The sequence below is a fragment of the Pelobates fuscus genome, chromosome 3, assembly GCF_036172605.1.
Source record: "Pelobates fuscus isolate aPelFus1 chromosome 3, aPelFus1.pri, whole genome shotgun sequence".
Taxonomy (NCBI): Eukaryota; Metazoa; Chordata; class Amphibia; order Anura; family Pelobatidae; genus Pelobates; species Pelobates fuscus.
The window spans coordinates 272,943,970-272,964,368 of NC_086319.1; the positions used below are offsets into that span (position 1 = coordinate 272,943,970).

At 39.2% G+C, this 20,399-nt stretch overlaps 1 protein-coding gene across 1 annotated transcript in view; it reads left to right on the plus strand.

The window, feature by feature from the left end:
* LOC134603008 (cytosolic purine 5'-nucleotidase-like) overlaps nt 1–19,823 on the plus strand; it is a 41,296-nt gene extending 21,473 nt beyond the window's left edge. The window contains exons 7-18 of the mRNA XM_063448574.1: nt 502–595; nt 2,135–2,188; nt 3,636–3,719; nt 3,801–3,845; nt 8,757–8,867; nt 10,887–10,953; nt 11,941–12,111; nt 13,381–13,432; nt 13,887–13,947; nt 14,540–14,716; nt 15,264–15,365; nt 19,380–19,823. Coding sequence (XP_063304644.1) covers nt 502–595; nt 2,135–2,188; nt 3,636–3,719; nt 3,801–3,845; nt 8,757–8,867; nt 10,887–10,953; nt 11,941–12,111; nt 13,381–13,432; nt 13,887–13,947; nt 14,540–14,716; nt 15,264–15,365; nt 19,380–19,430 — 1,069 coding nt within the window. The 3' untranslated portion in view covers nt 19,431–19,823. The remainder of the gene's footprint in view (nt 1–501; nt 596–2,134; nt 2,189–3,635; nt 3,720–3,800; nt 3,846–8,756; nt 8,868–10,886; nt 10,954–11,940; nt 12,112–13,380; nt 13,433–13,886; nt 13,948–14,539; nt 14,717–15,263; nt 15,366–19,379) is intronic.
* Nucleotides 19,824–20,399: the final 576 nt, after the last annotated feature.

A 20,399-nucleotide genomic window follows, 5' to 3' on the forward strand; every position in this document is an offset into this window, starting at 1 on the left:
AGAGAGGTTATATGGAGTAATAGGAGGGGTTATAGGGAGAGGTTATATGGAGTAATAGGAGGGGTTATAGGGAGGTTATATGGAGTAATAGGAGGGGTTATAGGGAGAGATTATATAGAGTAATAGGAGGGGTTATATGAAGTAAGAGGAGGGGTTATAGGGAGATGTTATATGAAGTAAGAGTAGGGGTTATATGGAGTAATAGGAGGGGATATAGGGAGAGGTTATATGGAGTAATGGTGGTTATAGAGAAGAATTATAAGGAGTAATAGGGGAGATTATATGAATAAGTTTAGTTAAGCAAGGCAAGTTGTTATAAGAAGATATTACAAGGAGCAGTATAATTGATAACTCAATTTGTATAATCTACTTTATACAGAGATGGAGTGTTTAGATCTATATGTGTATGTGTTTCTTTCTCTCTCTCTCTCTCTCTCAATACTGTTTTTTTTTAAACCATGAACTTAACTGAATGCTCTATGTTCCTGCATTTCTCTGCAGCTGTGACACTGGGTATCGCCACGGGAACCTATTTATGTCATTTCAGAGTATATTCCAGGACGTGCGAGATGCTATGGACTACGTGCATGACTCGGTGAGGTTAATGAAAGGGTGTGGAGGTCTTTCACACTATCTCACTGCAATGTCTGCCTGCTGCACGTCAACACAGGCACTTTACACTGGCGATAAGAGCTCAGAATACTCATCTCCTTCTGTGCTAAAGCATAGTTGGCTAGAGGACATGCCCACAAATGTTTTGCAAGAAATAATGTTTTAAAAAACTTATCCAGTAAATACCTGATATACATGCACATAGTTTCAGGAAGGCTCTGTATGTAAAAATAAAAAAAATGTCTTCTATATACTAGGAACTAAACATTGCTGAACCAGTAATCACCACATTCACTAGCAGTAAGCTTTAGTGTACTTTTCACAGGATGTCTTTATAAATGTTGCAGTGTGTAATAGGTACATATGCTTTAGTTGCTATTAGGAGACTGGTCTTTGTACTTGAATTAGTATTCACATGTATAACAGGACTAATATAAACAAACGGATGGTGCTAAAACTTTAGAAATTCTAGGTTATAGTAAGACTTGGTGATTGGGTTCTAAGTGTTCTAGAACTTTGGAATGTGATAGACTTGCTTGTATGTCAACATGGAGTACTCTTATTGAGGAACTACGACCATCAAACCAATCAGGAAATTAAAAAAAGACTAGGCATTCTCAATCAGTAATGTAACAAAATGTTATCTTCCTTCTTAACACAGAAAGAGAACATGTATAATGTATTGTGAGACAGTAATCACCTAATTCATGGGTTAACGTTATGAATGACCCTAATGAAAGTCCAACTATCAGACTCCATTTTAGCAGTTTAGTCAAAATAAAGGTTGCTGTTAACTACTGTCCTGCAGTATAGCACTTGCTATATTCTATAGTACAGCCTTCCCAATGCCATGCTACATAAGCAGGAGTAAGGGATTCAGAATGTTAACTCCACCTCTCTCTGCCTATTTTTCCCATCGTCCCATGTATGCTAATTCTTAATACCTTTTGCTTGTGTGTTATTCAGTTGCTATTAAGTATAAATGTATTTTGACATTGAAGTTGGTTAATGTGGGTTCATTGAGGAAAGTGGGAGCATTTCAGTTTTTTGTTTTTTTTTTAGATGGAACTCAGTTTTCAAATTCCTGTTTTATGGGAAAACCTCTGTAGGAGTCCATATGCTGTGCTATAGAAACATATGGGAGATTTAGCAAAGCAAATTGTGTCTTATTCAGAAGCAAAGCAGTGTTTTTCAGTTTACACAAAATAATGATGTAAAAATACAGTGTAAATAGTAAGACAAACTGACGCTATCAGGATTGTCTTTCCAGTGTAACATAATGCCCAAGAGTCACTTAATAATGCTTATCTATTCACTTGTGTTTGTGGTTTTTCTATCTGTGGAATTTGTTTGTCACCACTCTAGAGCTTATCTTAGCACGGCAAAGTTTCATTCATACTTGAATATATGTCAGAAAACACAATTAAAAAGGAACACATTTATTTTCATTCATATTTCCTTTTTTTTTCTCAGTATATTTTACGTTTCACTTATAGTTATATTCTGTCTCTTTTCATTTCAGGGCTGTCTGAAGGAGAAAACCTTAACGGATCTGGATAAATATGTCGTAAAGGATGTATGTAATTTATTTTCTATATTGAGTCTTTAGGGATATTGTGGTTCATTTTTAATTATGGTTCATTCATGTAATTTCCCAGGATGCATTAATATTGGTATTTAAGATACATATTGAGTAACCTTTTGCTGCACATTATACACAAATGCTGTTCAAGGACAACCAAAACCTTGTGAGCTCCATACCTCTACCTACATATATGAAATGAGCAATTTGGTAACCAGATAAATGGATTATCTTACAAGAGATTATTTTACATACTTGGTTAGTTAGAACAGTGTTAACAATCCTGTGTTAGAGGTGGGAAACCCAGGTAGAACTCCTGGTCAGAGCACTTGACATAAAATACTGGGAGATTCAGGTTTGAATCCCAGTCGAACCACCTGTCCTGAGTGTCCTCAAATACTCATAGGTTGTAAGCTTGTTTGAACAGGGCCTTCTTATAATTGTAAAGCACTATGAAATATGTTTTTTGCTATATAAATGCTAATATGATAACAATCTCTCTTAATCCTCGGGTCAGTAAAATTTGGAGTGGGTCAACCACCAGTATTAATTCAGATGCTGTAGCAGCTCTGACTTTCTACATGCAGTGAAGTCCATGACACTGAGAGTATTCTAATGCAGACTAAAAACGTCATATGCACCAATGTGCTGTAGTAGTTGTTGTTATTATTATTATTATTATTATCATTATTATTTTTATTATATGTAAAATGCCAACAAATTCTGCAATGCAGTACAATAGTGGGACTAAAATACAAGTTGTCACAACAAGACATGTTAGACGTACAGGAACGGAAGGTGCTGAGTTGCTGCTCAAACAAGCTCACATTCTAAGCCAGGAGTTGCATGTCATCCCCCTATTGTAAGTAGTTAAATCATCTTATAATGGGTAATGCCCGACCCCACTCCATGGCTCCACTCAGCTTTTAGAGAGCTCAAAGCTCTTGCTTACTATTCTTGTTAGGCTGCATTGGAGATAGGGAGTGGTGCCCCATGGGCCCCAGGTAAGAAGACAAACTGTACTGAATCAGTTGACTACTTACTTTGGGTGAAGGCTAGCTCCAGGATACTCTTGGTACCATACACACTACAGTGAGCTGGAGTGGTTATAGTTCTACAGTGAGCTGGAGTGGTTATAGTTCTACAGTGAGCTGGAGTGGTTATTGTTCTACAGTGAGCTGGAGTGGTTATAGTTCTACAGTGAGCTGGAGTGGTTATAGTTCTCAGAGCGTTCCTGTAATACACATAACAGTAGAAGAATAGGTCTCTAAAGTAATTGTGGAATTGAAGAATGGGTTGCCGAGGTAATGCTTTATACGTAATTTGGGTCCTCATCCCAAAATGTTAAGAATCACTACTAAAGTGTGAGGGTTTGTTAAATCCCAAAACTATTAACATGATGATAAATCTTCCCATAATGCTTCTTGCTTTTTTCTTACAGGCACGGATTCCTTTACTGTTGAGTCGCATGAGAGATGTGGGCAAAGTCTTTTTGGCCACAAATAGTGACTACACCTATACAGATGTGAGTATAAATGAGTTTATTCACTCTGATTGCTAAATAGAGTTTCTACTCCAAGTAAAATGTGCCTTGTCTTTTCTACAGGCCATCATGACCTACCTGTTTGATGTTGGTTGTGGTATATGCAAGGTGAGCCTAATTTAATCTGTATTCCAATATTTCTTCTACACTGTGATAATATTTGCAAAATACTCTCTAAATTCACTCTAACACTCTTCAATGTGTGTGTACTGAAATACCTTTTATCATAAAAAATGTTGGGGCCCATTAAATTAAATAAGGCTTCTTACTATATAGGGCCATCATACATATATTGGCATTGGTTATAAATGTAATATTTGCCTGTGATGAGCACAATCGATCAAGTGCATAGCTGTGAGGCATACAGCTGAAGCCTCAGCCAGCATTTTATAATGTTTGCTCATCTGTCCACCCTGCTAGTGCATCTCCCAAATATTGTGTTTGTGTGTGTTTGTGTATATATATTCAATATCAGTGTTCACATGGAAAGCTTCACATGTAAGTTAGAGGGCAACCATCACTTCTCTTGAAATATACATAATGGAAAAACATTGAAAATCACCTATAACTTGTGTGTTGTATACTTGTCGTCTCTCATGAAATGCTCTGTTTTCTTTCAAATTTAAATGAAATGGTTAGCATAGGGCTGGGCCGTTATCAGTCACTGCAAACATTGCAAATGAGGAGGAGAAATAGAAACGTACAGGGATAGTCACTGAAGTAAGAATTGCTGATTATTCACAGTGAATTCAAAGTGAATTTAAAATTATGGTCAAAATTGCTGAAAAGGAAGCATCGCTGCCTTGAGACATGTTTCCAGTTTAGCTATTTTCTTGAATCTTAAATGTTAAATTCCTGACATATCTCACTTCAGCGAATAACAATGATTGTTTAACTACTCTTGTACGTTTTCTCTATGCTAAACGCCAGGTGCAAAGGACAGCGTTTATGTATGACCTGCAATAGCATATGGCAAAATATCAGTGTCTGGAAACTTTGGTGTGTGGGTGATAACAACATGCGTGTCCAGGACAGAAAAATATTTCTAAATGAAGGATACATTCAGGCTTTTGAAATACTAGATCACCACTTGTATGTATGAATATCAATGGGCTTACATCTGTTTGTGAATGAACAAGCGCAAGAGTGGGCAAGTGTCAACAGCTTGCTGTGAATGAGTCAGAGAGATAAGGAACACAGCCATTGTAAGTGGGTGAAGGCTATAATAACCAGCGTAGTCTGGGCACCATTAACTCCATGTAGAATAATATTGAAGTGGTTTGTTCTATGGGTACGTAACACTGGCCCTTTAAATACTGTTGAGATACATTTCCCATTATTCTCAGCTAGATATTGCTATGGGATGGAGTTAATACTGTTCTCCATTTTTTTTATTTGCTGTATATAGACCGATCGAGAACATGTTAATATCTGTGCTCTCAGTGTTCTGGATTCTGAATAATGTAATCTCCGGGAATGGTACATAGCTTTGAGAGCTGTGCTGTTCCGTTCCATAGACTGAGCTCCACTGACTGCCTGTACATTGTGTTTATCTCACATTGTTCACATGTGGTGGTTTGTGCAATGTTATAACACAGCTGTAGTGTTTACTGGCAAGGCTGTCTAAGCTCCTTAAATCCTTTTTCCACTGTAGTTAATAAAATTATTAGTTTTAGGGATTTATTTACTTATTGTAATTCCAAAGAGAAACGCCAAGGTCAAATACTTTACAGGAGGGTGTTTTAAATGTGATCCGAGACCAAATGCAGTCCCAAATCCCTCACAAATTGTGGCCCTCAGTCTCAGATTTTCATTTTAATTAAATGTGGCTGACTATACATTACGATATCCATTCAGGGTCTTTAAGTTCACTTATAATCATTACATTATAGCTTAAGTAAAGTAAACATTTATATTAGAAATCCAACTAGATTAAAATAGTTTTTCCACTTAAAAAAACTACACAAATTAAAAAAACTTTTTTTTGCATAAACACACAATATAAGACGACTCAAAAAGGCAACTCCCTTAGTTGCCCCAATAAGATAAATGTCCTGCAATAATCAAAAACAATTGCTTTTAATTAGAAACATTCCATAAATAATCCCATGTCAGAGGGATTGTAAAAAATATCTACTGTTCTAGTATTTCTTAGCAGTGGTGCTAACTAGGGGCATTGCTAAAATTTTAAATCACCCAGGACATAAGTCTAAAACACATATTGGTGACCCCACACCAAAGCCCCCACCCATGGTCCTGCCCAAAATCCACCCCTTAATAAACCTTTCGACAGACTCACTGATACATACATAAATATTCACACTCGGTTAGATACGCACAGATACATACATAAACCCATAGATACACAAACACGCACAAAAGCATGCATTCACACACAGGACCACAGATACACAGACATGCACTATCATACACACAGAAAGGCACAACCACACATAGGAAAGCACAAACAAAGACATATATATATAAACAGCCATATGCATAGACAAGCATGCACAGGCAGATACATAGACAGACACACACACAGAAATTCACAGACGCACACAGGGACACATACACAGACAGACACAGAAACTCTGACACACATACACAATAAGGCTCAGAACAACACACACAGTACAAAAATGGATGCTGGTTCCTTTCCTAGTACAATAGGTCAAAGTATGTCTCTGTGCAGGGGGTTGTAAGTAGGCAGGCCACTGTGTCTTGCTTACTCTTTCAGGGCTGGCAGCCACAAGCCTCTTCCTGTGTAGTGTGAGTAAGTGAGCATTTGGAGTAAGCCGCCGGCCCTCTGCTTCGTCTTTAACTTAGGCATCTCTGTAGTTCCATTCTGCTCTCCCTGCCCCGTCTCCTCTGTGTATCTTAAGAAAAAGGAGTTCCCTGTGTCTTTATTTAAAAGGTGCTGCTTTGACTCTCGGCTCAGACTCTCTGAGGAGACCAGGCAGGGAGAGCAGAACAGAACTAGAGATTTCATGGGGTAAATGAGAACCGGGGCTGAACAGCTGTACATTTGGGGCTGCAGCCCCCCAGCCCTCCCCTGTCTTTGACGCTGGTGTTAACTAACAATGCAATTCCATTTTGATAACATGACATTCCATTTCATGAAGATGGGTCTGTCACCTATGCTCCGCTGAATCGAAATATTTTTGGCAAATGTCAGATAATAATTGTTGAAATAACTTTATGTTCTGGCCTTGTACTGGTTGGTCTTAGCTAAATCTCATATCTACTTTTATTTTTTTTATTTTATTGGAGTTTAAATACTCAAAATACAACTTAGACTTGGTATGTAAATAATAACAATTTTGCATATAAGTAATATCAATTTTGCATGTATATAGTATCAGTTTTGCATCAACATCATCTGACGAACAACTGGCATTGGCTATAATAGGTTTTTGTCTGTGTGTCTGGCAGTTGCTAGAGGTTAAGATGGGTCATGGGCATATGGTATCGATGGCCTTAGGGGCATTATGCAGTAGCTGTATTGCTACCCAGGGGGGGGTGAAAACCTCTGTGTACAGGAGCTGTATGAGGCTATGGTTGTCTCTCGAGTGCCGTGCCTTATGGCTGCTAGGGCTTGCGAGAGTCCATCAGGTGGAGTGTAGTTTCCACATGCTAATGCTTAGGGCTGTCTCTTTGTTAGAGATTCGGCGCCTTGACTCTGCCCCTTGTTGCTCTTGGGCTGACGCTGCACTTGGTTGTCACCCCCACCGGTCTCTCTCTTGTCCGCATGTTGTAGGTTCAGCTTCCTGAGGAATATCTCCTGGTCGTCTTTGGAGGACAAGTTAAGTAACTGGTCTCCCCGTGCTGATTTCAGCTTCCCTTAGTCTTTTTGCTATAGGAGCCAGTTGTCTCCTTTCCACCAGGCTGTGACCTTACAGTTAGGTCTGCATTTGGCACAAGACATATCAGATACATAGTGCTGAAAAAGCTAAAGAGTGGGGGCAACCAGCCTGAGTCTTTCAATGTGCCGAAACCATTTATAACATTTTTATTTTGTAAAAAAAAATGCAGTACCAGACATATACTGAAGGTTATTCAACTATGAAAATTAATCTATTACTAATTTAAATGCTTTAAATATTCACTTATATTTAAGTTTCAAATTCAGCCATTACTTACATGGTTTGTGTGTAGTTTTTGTGTATTATATTACAACATATCCTATTAATGGCCATTGAAGATCTTTATTTATAAATTATTTTCATGGTAAGGATACATTGAGATTTCTCTCGTTTTCAAGTATGTCCTGGGATAACAATGTAATTCTTAAAGACCCTACTCTGTCATGGAATGGCCTAACAGGTTACCATTAACAAAGTTAACAAAGAACTAATGTCAGGCCCCTGTCATCTATGAAATGTGTACCTTGTATATCTCAGGGCTCACAACTTCCACTTGGCACTAGTCATTGGCAAGGGAAAATGTAGCATTGGCGAGTAGAAATTCACCCTTGGTGAGTCTGCCGTGGATCCTTGCAATGGCAAGTAACTTATTAAGTAACACTCCAAGCGCCACTAAAGTGTAGTTTTAGTGCCCTGGCGCCACTTCTTGCCTCCTCTCGGCAGGAAGTGAGAGCCTGAAACGCCTGCTAGAAGCTTCCAATCACACTCTTGATCGAAGCCATGCCGTACAGGAAAAGCTCATTGGCAGAGACCGAGAGCTGATCTGCACTGCCAGGCTTTACCCATCGTGTGCTCTTCAGTAAGGTAGATATCTGCTTGGTTTTAATTTCTAAGGACATGTCATCACCTCCAAGACCTGGAGTTGGAAACCCTTGCTTTTGCATCTGTGAGTATAAAAGGGTTATTTACTAAAGTGAGAATTCAAAGTGAATTTCACATCTAGGGTCTATGTCAGCTGTGCTTCCATTTTGGCTGGCCTTAAATTTGAAATTCACTTTGAATTCTCCTTTTAGTGAATAGCCCTGTAAGTGTTCTGCTCTGCTAGTTGGATTTGCTCGATTTAACTTTCTAAATATGTCCTTTTATCTCATAGAACAGTGATCCCTCACAAAAATTGTGGCGCTCTTATTTTGATCTGATCGTTGTGGACACCAGAAAGCCTCTCTTCTTTGCAGAGGGCACAGTCCTACGCCAGGTGGACACTGTAAGTATTTGATAAAATGAAGAATTCTGCACATTATCTCCTACTGCAGTTTGCTAGATTTCCACCTTACTCTGGTGAATAAGAATGCAGTCCCGTAATTGCTCGATTCTGCATTTACCCTCTGCTTCATAGTGTAATAACAAGAGGGGGACAAAAGGCTGGGGATCCAGGTACAATGGTTTTATGGATGCTCCCCCCCATATGGTGTGGTCTTCACAGCTGATCTCCACTCCTCTAGAACAAAGCTATAGGTAGTTACAAAGGAAACATACAGCTGACTGCAGGTACTGAACTAAAACCACATAAATCAATAGAAACCAGAAAAGTATGGTAGGATTCAGGGAGATGATAGATGGAGGTTAGGTGTAGTTAGAGGATCTGTAGTGTGCTATGAATAGCCACAGTTAGGGAATTCGAGTTAGTGTGAAGAATTGTTTATCACTAGGGGAATTAGAGTTTTGGTTAGAGGAGATTAAGTTTGAGGGTTACCTCAATTTACGGTAAGTTGCTGTGGATTGGAATTGCCATAACATAGTAATTGAGCTTATCCTAAACTTACCACACACAACCAACCTGGTTGAGAGAGATGTGACTTACAGCACACAGCATCTTTAAGGTAGATAAGCCATGAACACAAGCCTCCCATGCTTTAAAAACACCCATTATTAACCTTAACTACCACTCTAACTACATTTTGGGATACACTCTCAGTTCTAATACTAGCTATGTCTATACCTACTCCATGAGATAAACCACATCTACAGCAGTACTGAACAATCTAATCACAGAATTGATTGACAGAGCCATAATGGTGCCACAGTGTAGTATCCCTATGACACATGGCTGTCTCATATCTAGATCTAAACATTTTTAAAGTGAGTCCTAAAACAGTAAGAAAAAATAATTTTATTATAACTGGGAATAGCTGCTAACACGAATCCCATGTGATGATTAAAAAAAAATGAAAAGAATCAAAACATCAAAACAAAAATGTAAAACCTCAAGCTGTAACTTGACAATAGGTTAAATAACAGACCTGCATAAAATTTGAAAACAGTGAAAGCTTGAAAATCTCTGATTAGTATTGTGTTGCCCTCTAGTGGTTATTTACCAGAATAAACTGTACTAACCTGAACTTTCCTTTCAAGGGATACTTTAATATTTTTAATAGGAATTTCCCAACAGTTGCGCTCAAATGCTACTTGTATAGCTCTTTTATTCTACACAGGCTATAAAATGGTACATGATTTAAAAATAAAGTAGGGAAACAATCAATAAAAGATTAGATGTCTGGAGAGATTTTTTTAAAATAAAATAAGCTTAAATGGATTCAGCATATATCAGTATAGAGCACTAAATAAATTGAATTAACTCAATTTTACGTTGTTAAAATATTTAGAAAAGCACAAAATAAGATATAGCACCATGTATGTTTTTTTTTTGTTTTTTTCAAACAATAGTTACTTAAATACTGAATTTTCAGATAGGACAAATGTTCCAAATGTAACTGGAGTATTTTACTGTCCTAGCCAGTCTAATCAACATGTTTATCCCTGTAGGATTATATATTCCGACAGACTGAGACACCCTAGAGCAGGGGAAGGCAACCTTCGTTACTCCAGATGTTTTTGACTACATCTCCCATAATGCTCTTACACCTATGATGCTGGCAAAGCATCGGGGGATGTAGTCCACAACAGCTGGAGTGACAAAGGTTGACTACCCCTGTCCTAGACGGTCACTCATCTGCTTTGCATAATGAGGTATTACTTTTTTCCAAGTTTTCTTAAATATTTGTTATTGGAAAATTTCAGTTTTCTATAAATCAGAATGAACTCAGGAAAACTCTCATTATTATTATTATTATTATTATTGCTAATATTGGCATTTATATAGCACATTACAATATTATACGGGGGAGGGTTTAACTATAGATAGGACAATTACAAGAAAACTTACAGGAATGATAGGTTGGAGAGGACCCTGCTCAAACGAGCTCTCATCTGCTTTTTCCTGCAGAACACCGGAAAACTGAGGATTGGAACTTATACAGGGCCTCATCAGCACTGCGCAGTGTATTCAGGAGGTAATATTTCCCACACTTGACACCTATGACCAGGGCCACTATAAAAATGTTGGAGGGCACCTACAAAGCTATTGGCCTCTCAACACCCCATGAACGGGTGCACACACACAAATATGTGCTACTAGACACCGATATATGCTGCTAGACACACTCATGCCCATACACATATATACCCCCAGACGCACAAATATGCATACTCCCAGTCACAGATATATATCCATTCAAATTGGTTTTAGCCACTCTCCTTTTTGTTTACCTTTTGGATGCAGAACGATGGCTTCCCTGGTGTGTTGTGAGCAGTATACTGGAAAAAGCTAGATGGCTCATTTTGCAATACCACCACATCCATAGAACCCTCAAAGAAAGTGATACAATTTCACATACGTTTCTCACTACTATCCTAGTACAAAGGAACCTGTCAAGGGAAGGGTTTGCTCTACTGAAGCTATTTAAGGCAGCCATATCAGAGGAACTATCTCTATGTCCCCAACCAGTACACATAGCAATGCAATGCAATGACAAGTAGATAAGCCCATTGGGAAAAGTCATGTGCTCTTGCTTGCCAGAAGACAACATACCCTATTACTTGTCCTCATCCTTTAAAAGTGCCTGACTGCTTGACCTGTACTTTCTGTTGGCCCTACCTGTAACTTCAGATTTCGTCTTCTTCTGTTGGTCCATATCTGTAACCCCTGTTTTCCCACTGAATACAAATCAATTTAAATTGGAAAGTGTACCTGCAGATTAATTCTAAGCATTACATTTTAGTCTCATAAACAACTAGATTAAAATAACAAGCAAATGTGGTTAACATCCATATTTTGCTAACATTTTCTATTTGTTTAGGTTGTTGAAAAAAATAATTATAAAAGGTTGATCAGTGCATTCCTGCAAATGTATATTTAATAGATCACAAACTAGATCCCTCACTCCATTTCAGGTACCTCTGTGTGTCTGTGTTTGACTCTTGCCCTATCCCTGCATCAGGCTCTTCCGACATTGTGTGTGAATTGCTAGCGGTGAAAGGCAAGGACATTCTTTATATGGGGGATCACATCTTTGGGGACATCCTTAAATCCAAAAAAAGGCAGGGGTGGAGGACCTTCCTAGTGGTGCCAGAACTGGTCAAGGAGCTCAGCATCTGGACTGAGAGAAGCGGTGAGCATTTTTGATTCTCATGGAACCATATACTGTCCAAAACAGTGTTTACTAGAGACCATAAAACACACTGTAGAAAGCATTGTTCTGTAACGGTATAGTGAACTGTTTAATTGCAAAAATGGAAACGGAACCGCACTCAGTTCACTTAAGACAGGGTGCTTAGCTATACCCAGGGCCTGCACAAGCCCAAAAGATAATAAATACCAGTATCAGAAAAAGGGTCCAGGCACTCCAATGTCTTCGGGCACCTTTATTAGAAAATGTGGAACTCTGCAATGTTTCAACTCCCAGTGGAGTCTTTGTTAAGCTGGTTGATGTTCTAACAAAGGTGCCTGAAGACATTGGAGTGCCTGGACCCTTTTTCTAATAGTGAATTGTTTAGTCACTAGGTCAGGGGTAGGCAACCTTCGGCTCTACAGATGTTGTGGACTACATCTCCCTTGATGCTTTGCCAGCAATATGGCTGTTAAAGCATTATGGGAGATGTAGTCCAAAACATCTGTAGAGCCGAAGGTTGCCTACCCCTGCACTAGGTGATGTCTCAAATAGTGAGAACTCTGCACGTATGCTGTTCTTAAATAGGTCACTTAATACTTATCTTTGTTGAAGTCTTCTTCATATCTCAGTTTCTCTTGGAGCATTATTTACTAAAGTGAAAATTCAAAGTGAATTCCAAGTGAGGTTCAAATTTAAGGCTAAAGTAGCAAACTGGAAGCATAGCTGACTTAGAGAGTTTTTCCATTTCAGCTATTTTGACCTTAACCCCTAAATGGAATCATGACGGTATATTTTCGTCATGTGTCCTTAATGGGTTAAATTCAAAATTTACTTTGACTTCTCACTTTCAGAATGAAACCATCTAATTGCTATGTCCCACTGCTCTAGTCCAGTAATCGCAACAGGCATTAAATAGGGGTGGATGCGCGCTCTGTTTTTGTGATGGAAGCGGCAGGATTTGGCAATTGACTGGACATGAGGGATGAAGGAGAGGTCGCAGTCAAAGAGTGATGTTATTTGCTAAATAATTTAATATATGAAAAAGGCTGATACAAGGTACAGATGGTTTTATTCCATAGTATAAATTCTAGAGAGGTGACAGTTGATCTTTAAACTATCTTTTGTTCCCCATATTTAATTCTCCCATAAAAGAAAAGGATATGTCCGTTACCTTGCATGATAAAATATGATGCTGGTACATATGAATGCGTCTGCTTTAGTAATCTTGTTTTACATCTTTCACTGTTTTAAAACAAGTCCTTTTTTCAGAGCTATTTGATGAATTAAAACGTCTGGACATCATTTTGGCTGAGTCGTATCAGTAAGTGTCTTGCTTATGAGAGGATGTAAGAGCTGTTGCATAGTCTCGTGTCCTTGTGTTGGGCCTCGGGATGTTTATTCTATATTATATTCATAAGAATCCTTACTATGACTGCCTAGTTTGACCTTAATTTCTTGCGATTCTTAGAATGTGCTTCTTAGTTGTAGCAACATCATTAAGTCCTTGAGTGTGACTCAGAAGGGCTTTACTGAATTGTAAAGGGGAATTTTGAGTACTAGTAATTCTCAGAATAACATTCCAAGATCTTTCATTGAGCTGGAATGAGGCCTTAGTGGTTCCATGCTATGTATAGTGGGTTGTATGAGAATATCTCCATCCCTGCACTGAGACTCAAACTCTTCAAGCCAATGTTTATCAATGTGTCTTTCTTGTCTCTGAGTATAGGTTCCTATATATTTGGAACCATTTTAGATTCATTTTCTTTTCTCCTAAGGCATATGGACAGTGGAAGCAACGAGCATCCCAACATCAAGGCGATACAGAAGCAGATCCAGGTATTTTTTCCACGAATTAATCATAAAATGAATAGCATCAAATAGACATATAAAAACCAGATACAATGACAAGTTATTTACTAGGGAAACAGTGCCCAAAATGTACTGCTTACAACAGAAGTTAAAATCTTCTTAGATATATAGATGACTCTGCTCCTGCCTCGTTAAGGCTCATGCATCACCGTATTGTAAATTCCATTGGAGGAGAGGGTTGGAAACTTTATGATGCTGGGGTCCAGTAATTCCACTTTTTTTTATACGTTTTTGAGATCCTGGGCCACCAAATGCCATAGTAGAAAAGGGCTGCACACAAAACTATATATACACTTAGAATGAAATTATACATACATAAATATTAAAAACCCTGATAAATTACTTTTAATTCTTTCAGTGTGGGAAATACAAATACAAATCACTAATATTAAACATGCTAGACAACTGCTGGTTGCTTTGGGATTTGAATAAATAACATATATCATAGCACAGTAGAAACAAATCTCTAATCAAGATTTTAACCTTTTTATTTGAAAGGAGTGAAACAAACGATGTGGTGGAAAAAAAAAACTGTGTTTGTTTTTCTCTCTGTGCACAGAAAGCCACCCATGAAATGGATATGTGTTACGGGATGATGGGCAGCTTGTTCCGCTGTGGCTCACGACAGACTCTTTTCTCCAGTCAGCTGATACGCTACGCAGATCTCTATGCCGCCTCCTTCATAAACCTCTTGTATTACCCCTTAAGCTATTCCTTCCAGGCTCTGCCAGTGCTGGTAGGTACATGACTGGTAGAAGGATTTCCTGATTGTGCACAGGGGTAAATAATTATTGGTCAAACGGGGCTGTGTTCTAAGAAACTCACCCTTTTCATCCATATAAAGCATGGTGAGATTAAAAGTTCACGGAGCCATGCAGCCTGTAATGACTTCTCCTTGGTACTCTGATTTTGTATGTATTTCATCCCATCTAGTTCTTCCTCTGTTAAAGTGTATAGAGAGGTATATCCTGGCCTAGTTCAGAGCAGGAATAAAGGAACATTATATTGTTAGAAATACAAACATGTAAGTACATTATTTAGTTTATCATTGAGCTATTCAAAGACAAGAGGGGCTCAAGAGAGAACATCAGATTAGTCAAGGATATTTTAGTGCCACTTGGCTTTGGTGGTAAGGATTGTATTGGGGTTAGGGTAGATTAGCAATAGGATGTTTTAAGGGGCAGTTGTCTAAGGTCATGTTATGGTTAATCCTGCTCTGCTTGGAATCCACTCTCCAAACCATATACATGATATTCATTTTCCAAAATGTTTTTCCCCCCAAGATGGCCCATGAATCCACTGTGGACCACATCAGCATGGATGGACCAGACTGCAATAAGATGCTTGGACAGCAGTTGCAGCATCTCAACTTGTATGGAAAAAAGGTTTGTAAGCACATATATTAACATAATATTTACAGAGTTCACCTACACAGCTGGTATCATCATAAAGTGGACTTTCCATACAGAAAATATATTGATGGAAAGGTTTTTCAGGTAGATACATTCAATCAATATAATGTCTTATGGAAACGAGAAGAAAATTTATAGATTAAATCTATACTTACCTCATGATAATTTTCTCCTCCTCAAAGATGGAGATTTCATTGTTGGCTTTGTGCAGCTGCCCCGCCTCCACGTTACATGCAGGGCCGGACTGGGGACACGAAGCAGTCCTGGAAAAAAGTCTATGGCAGCCCCATAAGTCATTGTGCTATGTAGTGTGTGTTATATAACACACACTACATAGCATATATACACATACATATATCTATATATACACCGGTGTGTGTGTGTGTGTGTGTGTGTGTATATATATATATATATATATATATATATATATATATATATATAATTGGAATATTTATTTTTCAATTCAAAATATTAGTCCTTTTAGGGTAATTAAATTATACAGTAAAGCATACTCACATGCAGACACAGACAATCTTACTGATGCACACAAATAGGCTCATTGACAGACAATCTCAATGACACACACACACAAATTTAGTACAGACAAACTCTGATACACACACAAGCTTACTACAGACAAGCTCACTGCACACACATGCTCACCACAGACAGGAGCAGACACACCCATGCTCCCTACAAACAAGCTCACTTACACACATACAATCCCTACAGACAAGCTCACTGACACACATACAAGGTCACTCACTAGCAGGCACACACACACACACACAAACTCACTAGCAGGTGCACACACACAGAAGCTCACTCACTAGCAGATGCGCACGCACACACACACACACACACACACACACAGAAGCTCACTCACTCACTAGCAGATGCATACACACAAAGACATCCACACACACAGAGGCAGGCACCCACACACACACACAGAGGCAGACAGCCACCCACACACCAAAAGCCACACACACTCACACAGGCAGATAGCCACACACTCACACAGGCAGATAGCCACACACTCACACACACACACACACAGGCTGACAGTCATACATACACACAGAGGCAGACAGTCACACACAGACAGTGTCACACACACACATGTTATGGATAAAATACTAAAATGTATTTTTTACTATTATACATTTGTGTCTTATTTGTCACACATTCCCTAAAAGAATATCCTTGTAAGAGGGTCATAATTTCTTACACATGTGTGCTCTGTAACTATTTCCTCTGTGAATTCCTCCCATCCGGCTACCCTCTCCCCATCCCATCGAGCAAGCCTTGTGTAACAAATTCCTGTGTTAAAAGAACAGCTTCCTTTACTAACTCCTCCCCCACTTCCTTTGTGCCAGTTAACAGCTATATGCCACGTGTAACAAAATGGAGAATCACTGTTAAAGTAACTGAAAGAAAAGACTCACTCCCCCTCCCATCGTGTAACCAAGATGGAGCTGGAATATGGGTGGGAGAACTCTGTAATGATGACATCACATCCTGTAGGGTGGGTTTAGACAAGACCCCTTAGACTGTTAACCAATTGTTGAATGTATACTGTATGTTTAACTGTGACTCTGTACATGACGTATTTCTGCTTTAAAAGGAGCTCCCACTCCAGGGAATAAAGAATTCCTCCTCAGGTTTTTCACTTATCAGAAACTTTGTCTCCGGTGTGAATTACTTCTAAGAAGGGCGCATTAATTAATCAATTTGGAAGGAGTAGATAGACAATTAATCAAAGTTTGCTTTGATCTAAATCACACACACAGACAGTGTCACACACACACAGGCAGACAGTCATACATACACACAGAGGCAGACAGTGTCACACACACACACACACACACACACAGGCAGACAGTCATACATACAGAGGAGGACAGTCACATACACACACACACACACACAGACAGTGTAACACACAGGCAGACAGACAGTCATACATACACACAGAGGCAGTCACACACACACACACACAGTCACACACTCACAGGCAGTCACACACAGACACACTGACCTGCTTCTTACCTTCACATCCCTTGGAGCTCCTGGAGGCTTGTTGTTGGGGAAGCAGGGACTCCTTCCTGCTTCCCATGTTGCATTAACCAGGCCCCCTGCCGCACGCTAAGCCCCGCCCCTGCCACACTATAAGCCCCGCCCCACCACACTCTAGCTCCGCCCCCGCCGCAAATTATTATTTTTGTTTTTTTATGATCCCGGCCGGCCATGTGTGAGCTGTGCCGGCCGCCTGGCTCCCCCTGCTCCCATGGGGCTCTGTGCGGCCGCTCGCAAATGGCCGGCCGGGATTACAGGAGTCTGAGCAATGATTAGGGCTGTTAGCCCACCCCCAGGTGCCGCGGCCCACCGGGAAATTTCCCGGTATCCCGGTGGGCCAGTCCGGCCCTGGTTACATGTGACATTCCTCCGTACCTAGTGTGCGGTTACACTTGAGCTATTTTGGGTGCCAAGTGAGTCATTTCTGGTGGGGGGTAGTGGATGTATGTGTAATAGATATTTACCGTATTTGTAGGTGAAATAGAATTTAAAAACAAACAAACATTTGAGCATTGATAATAGGAAAATTATACAATGATGTTGTTTTGGAGGCATTCATAAACCATATGTCCCAACATCGGCAGTCCAAACGGGGAGATCCAGTTTCGAAAGGGGGTGGACCGTTCCACCTTACTGGCAGGGAATACACACAAGTGGGAGGCTGGGTGGACTTAATTTAAAATAAAAATAGTTTGTGAGAGTGTTAGAAGATGTGTGTCTGTTGATGTGTGTGTCTCCGTCACTGAGTGAGTGTCAGTGAATGTGTGTGTATGAGTCTTTTAGTGAGTGTGTGTGTCTTTCAGCAAGTTTGCGTTTCTACAGGTTTTTGTCTGTCAGCGAGTGTGTGTGAGTGAATGTGTGTGTCAGTTTGTAAAATCAGTGATGTGGATGTGTGTGTCAAATCAATGAGTGCATGTGTATGTTACGGTATGCCTATCAGTAAGTGTATGTCAGTGTATGTGTATCTGAGAGTGTGTGCCTGTCTGTGAGTGGGTGTGTCAGTGTGTTTTGGTTAAACAGTGTGTGTGCCAATGACTGTGTTTCTGTCAGTGAGTGCATGTCAGTGCATGCATCAGCAAGGGCATGTGTCTGTCAGTCAAAGTGCGTGTTGGTATTAAATAGGAAGAGGTGCGGCCTTGACAGAAAGGGGTAAGGCATATTTAGATTAGGGTGCCCGAGTTTAGTCATGCCTAGAGCAGCAAAAAAAAAAACAAAAAAACACAAAATACACTGGTTGGGAGGCGTGCATAAACTACTGAACCCTTTGTCTTCTAATTTATCATGTCTTCACACCCCTTTTAATAGCATTATTTTCCCTTAATAGACACTTAACTGTTATATGTTTTGTATGAGGATAAAACAAACAGCATAGAGAGAGAGAGAGAGAGAGAGAGAGAGAGAGAGAGAGAGAGAGAGAGAACTCTATCCAAGTCCTTTACTATATAGACAGTGCTTTAAAAACATTTAAAAACAATATTGGCCAATAAATTGCCCTTATTCAATATAGATCTGGGTTCTCTCATTCAGTTTAGTATACCTGAATTGTGCAGTTTAGAAGCAAAACTGTGTTCATTGCATAACAGTCAATAACCTCCAATACATTTTATATAACAAACATTACAATTTAGATGAATGAACTGTGGCATCTAAAACAAAAATACAGTGTTGTGAAAAATTGATGAGCAATATGCAGATCACAGATCAACATTGCAGAATTGCAAAAAAATTTCCAGTTCTATAGAATTGTTTTAGCTCAGCTACTTAGACCTAAATGTCCCAATACTTTTTCACTTCTGCACAATTCACAGATTAGCGGATTTGTTTAATTAGAAATTAATCTAGTATGGCCTGTTTAAATGAAAACACGATCTATTCCTTCCTGTAATTGGACGTTTGCTTTTGTGACAGAGGCTAAAGCAACTGATGGAAGAAGCAAGTGAGGAGGACGAAGATAATTGAGATGTTTACAATCATTACATTCAGCCGATTATCTTCAGTACAGCAGGAATACCTCAAGTCACTGAGCACCTACAGTTTATTCTCCAGGACATAAATACTCTCGTCTGAGACTCACAGTCCATAAGTATTAAGTTGTCTTAGGAGGACCACACCATCCAACTGTTCTGGAACACTCTGCATCTGCTTCATATATAAGCAGATAGCACATCTAGACCTGGAAAGGCCAGCACTGGAGTCTCCCCATTTTACCGAACTACAACTTCAATCATTCTCAGCCAGATACAGAAAGGCGTAAGGGTGATAAACTCTGGCATAGTTTCACAATATCATACATAAATGCATTCACCAACAATTTCCTTTGTAATAATTGGTGATAAATAATGTTTACTACCAGCTTTCATCTGAATGTTATTTTACTTTCATTAACCTTGTTCTTTTTCAAACTAACAAAGAATGACTTTACTTTATGCTTGAAACTAAAGAAAATGGAAGCTTCTATAGCTGTAACCATGTCAGTGCCGGGATCACTTACCAACACCAACTAAACCGTTCCCTTTCTGAGCTTTACAGTGTGTCCATTCCAGCAATGATTGTATAACAGTGAAAGTAGATGTGTATATAAATTAATTTACCTCGCCTGATCGAACTAGGCAATGGGTACTGGCATTTTGTATAAATTACAATCAAAATTCTCCTAAATCTACTTGCCTTGCCTGTATTGCCCACGACAATGCTAGTGGTTCCCACTCAGGCTTGTGAGGCCATGCAGACTTCACCATATTTTCACCATTGAATTAAGTATGTAGGTTTACCTGAGATATAATTGGAATCATGCGAAATATAACGTGATGCAAATGATGGCCTAGCTCTGTCTTTTTACAAGCCTGATGTCACAATGAAATCATCTTAAAGCAAGCATGTCAAACTCAAAGGCTTACACGGGCAAAATAAACAAGGTTTACGTTAATG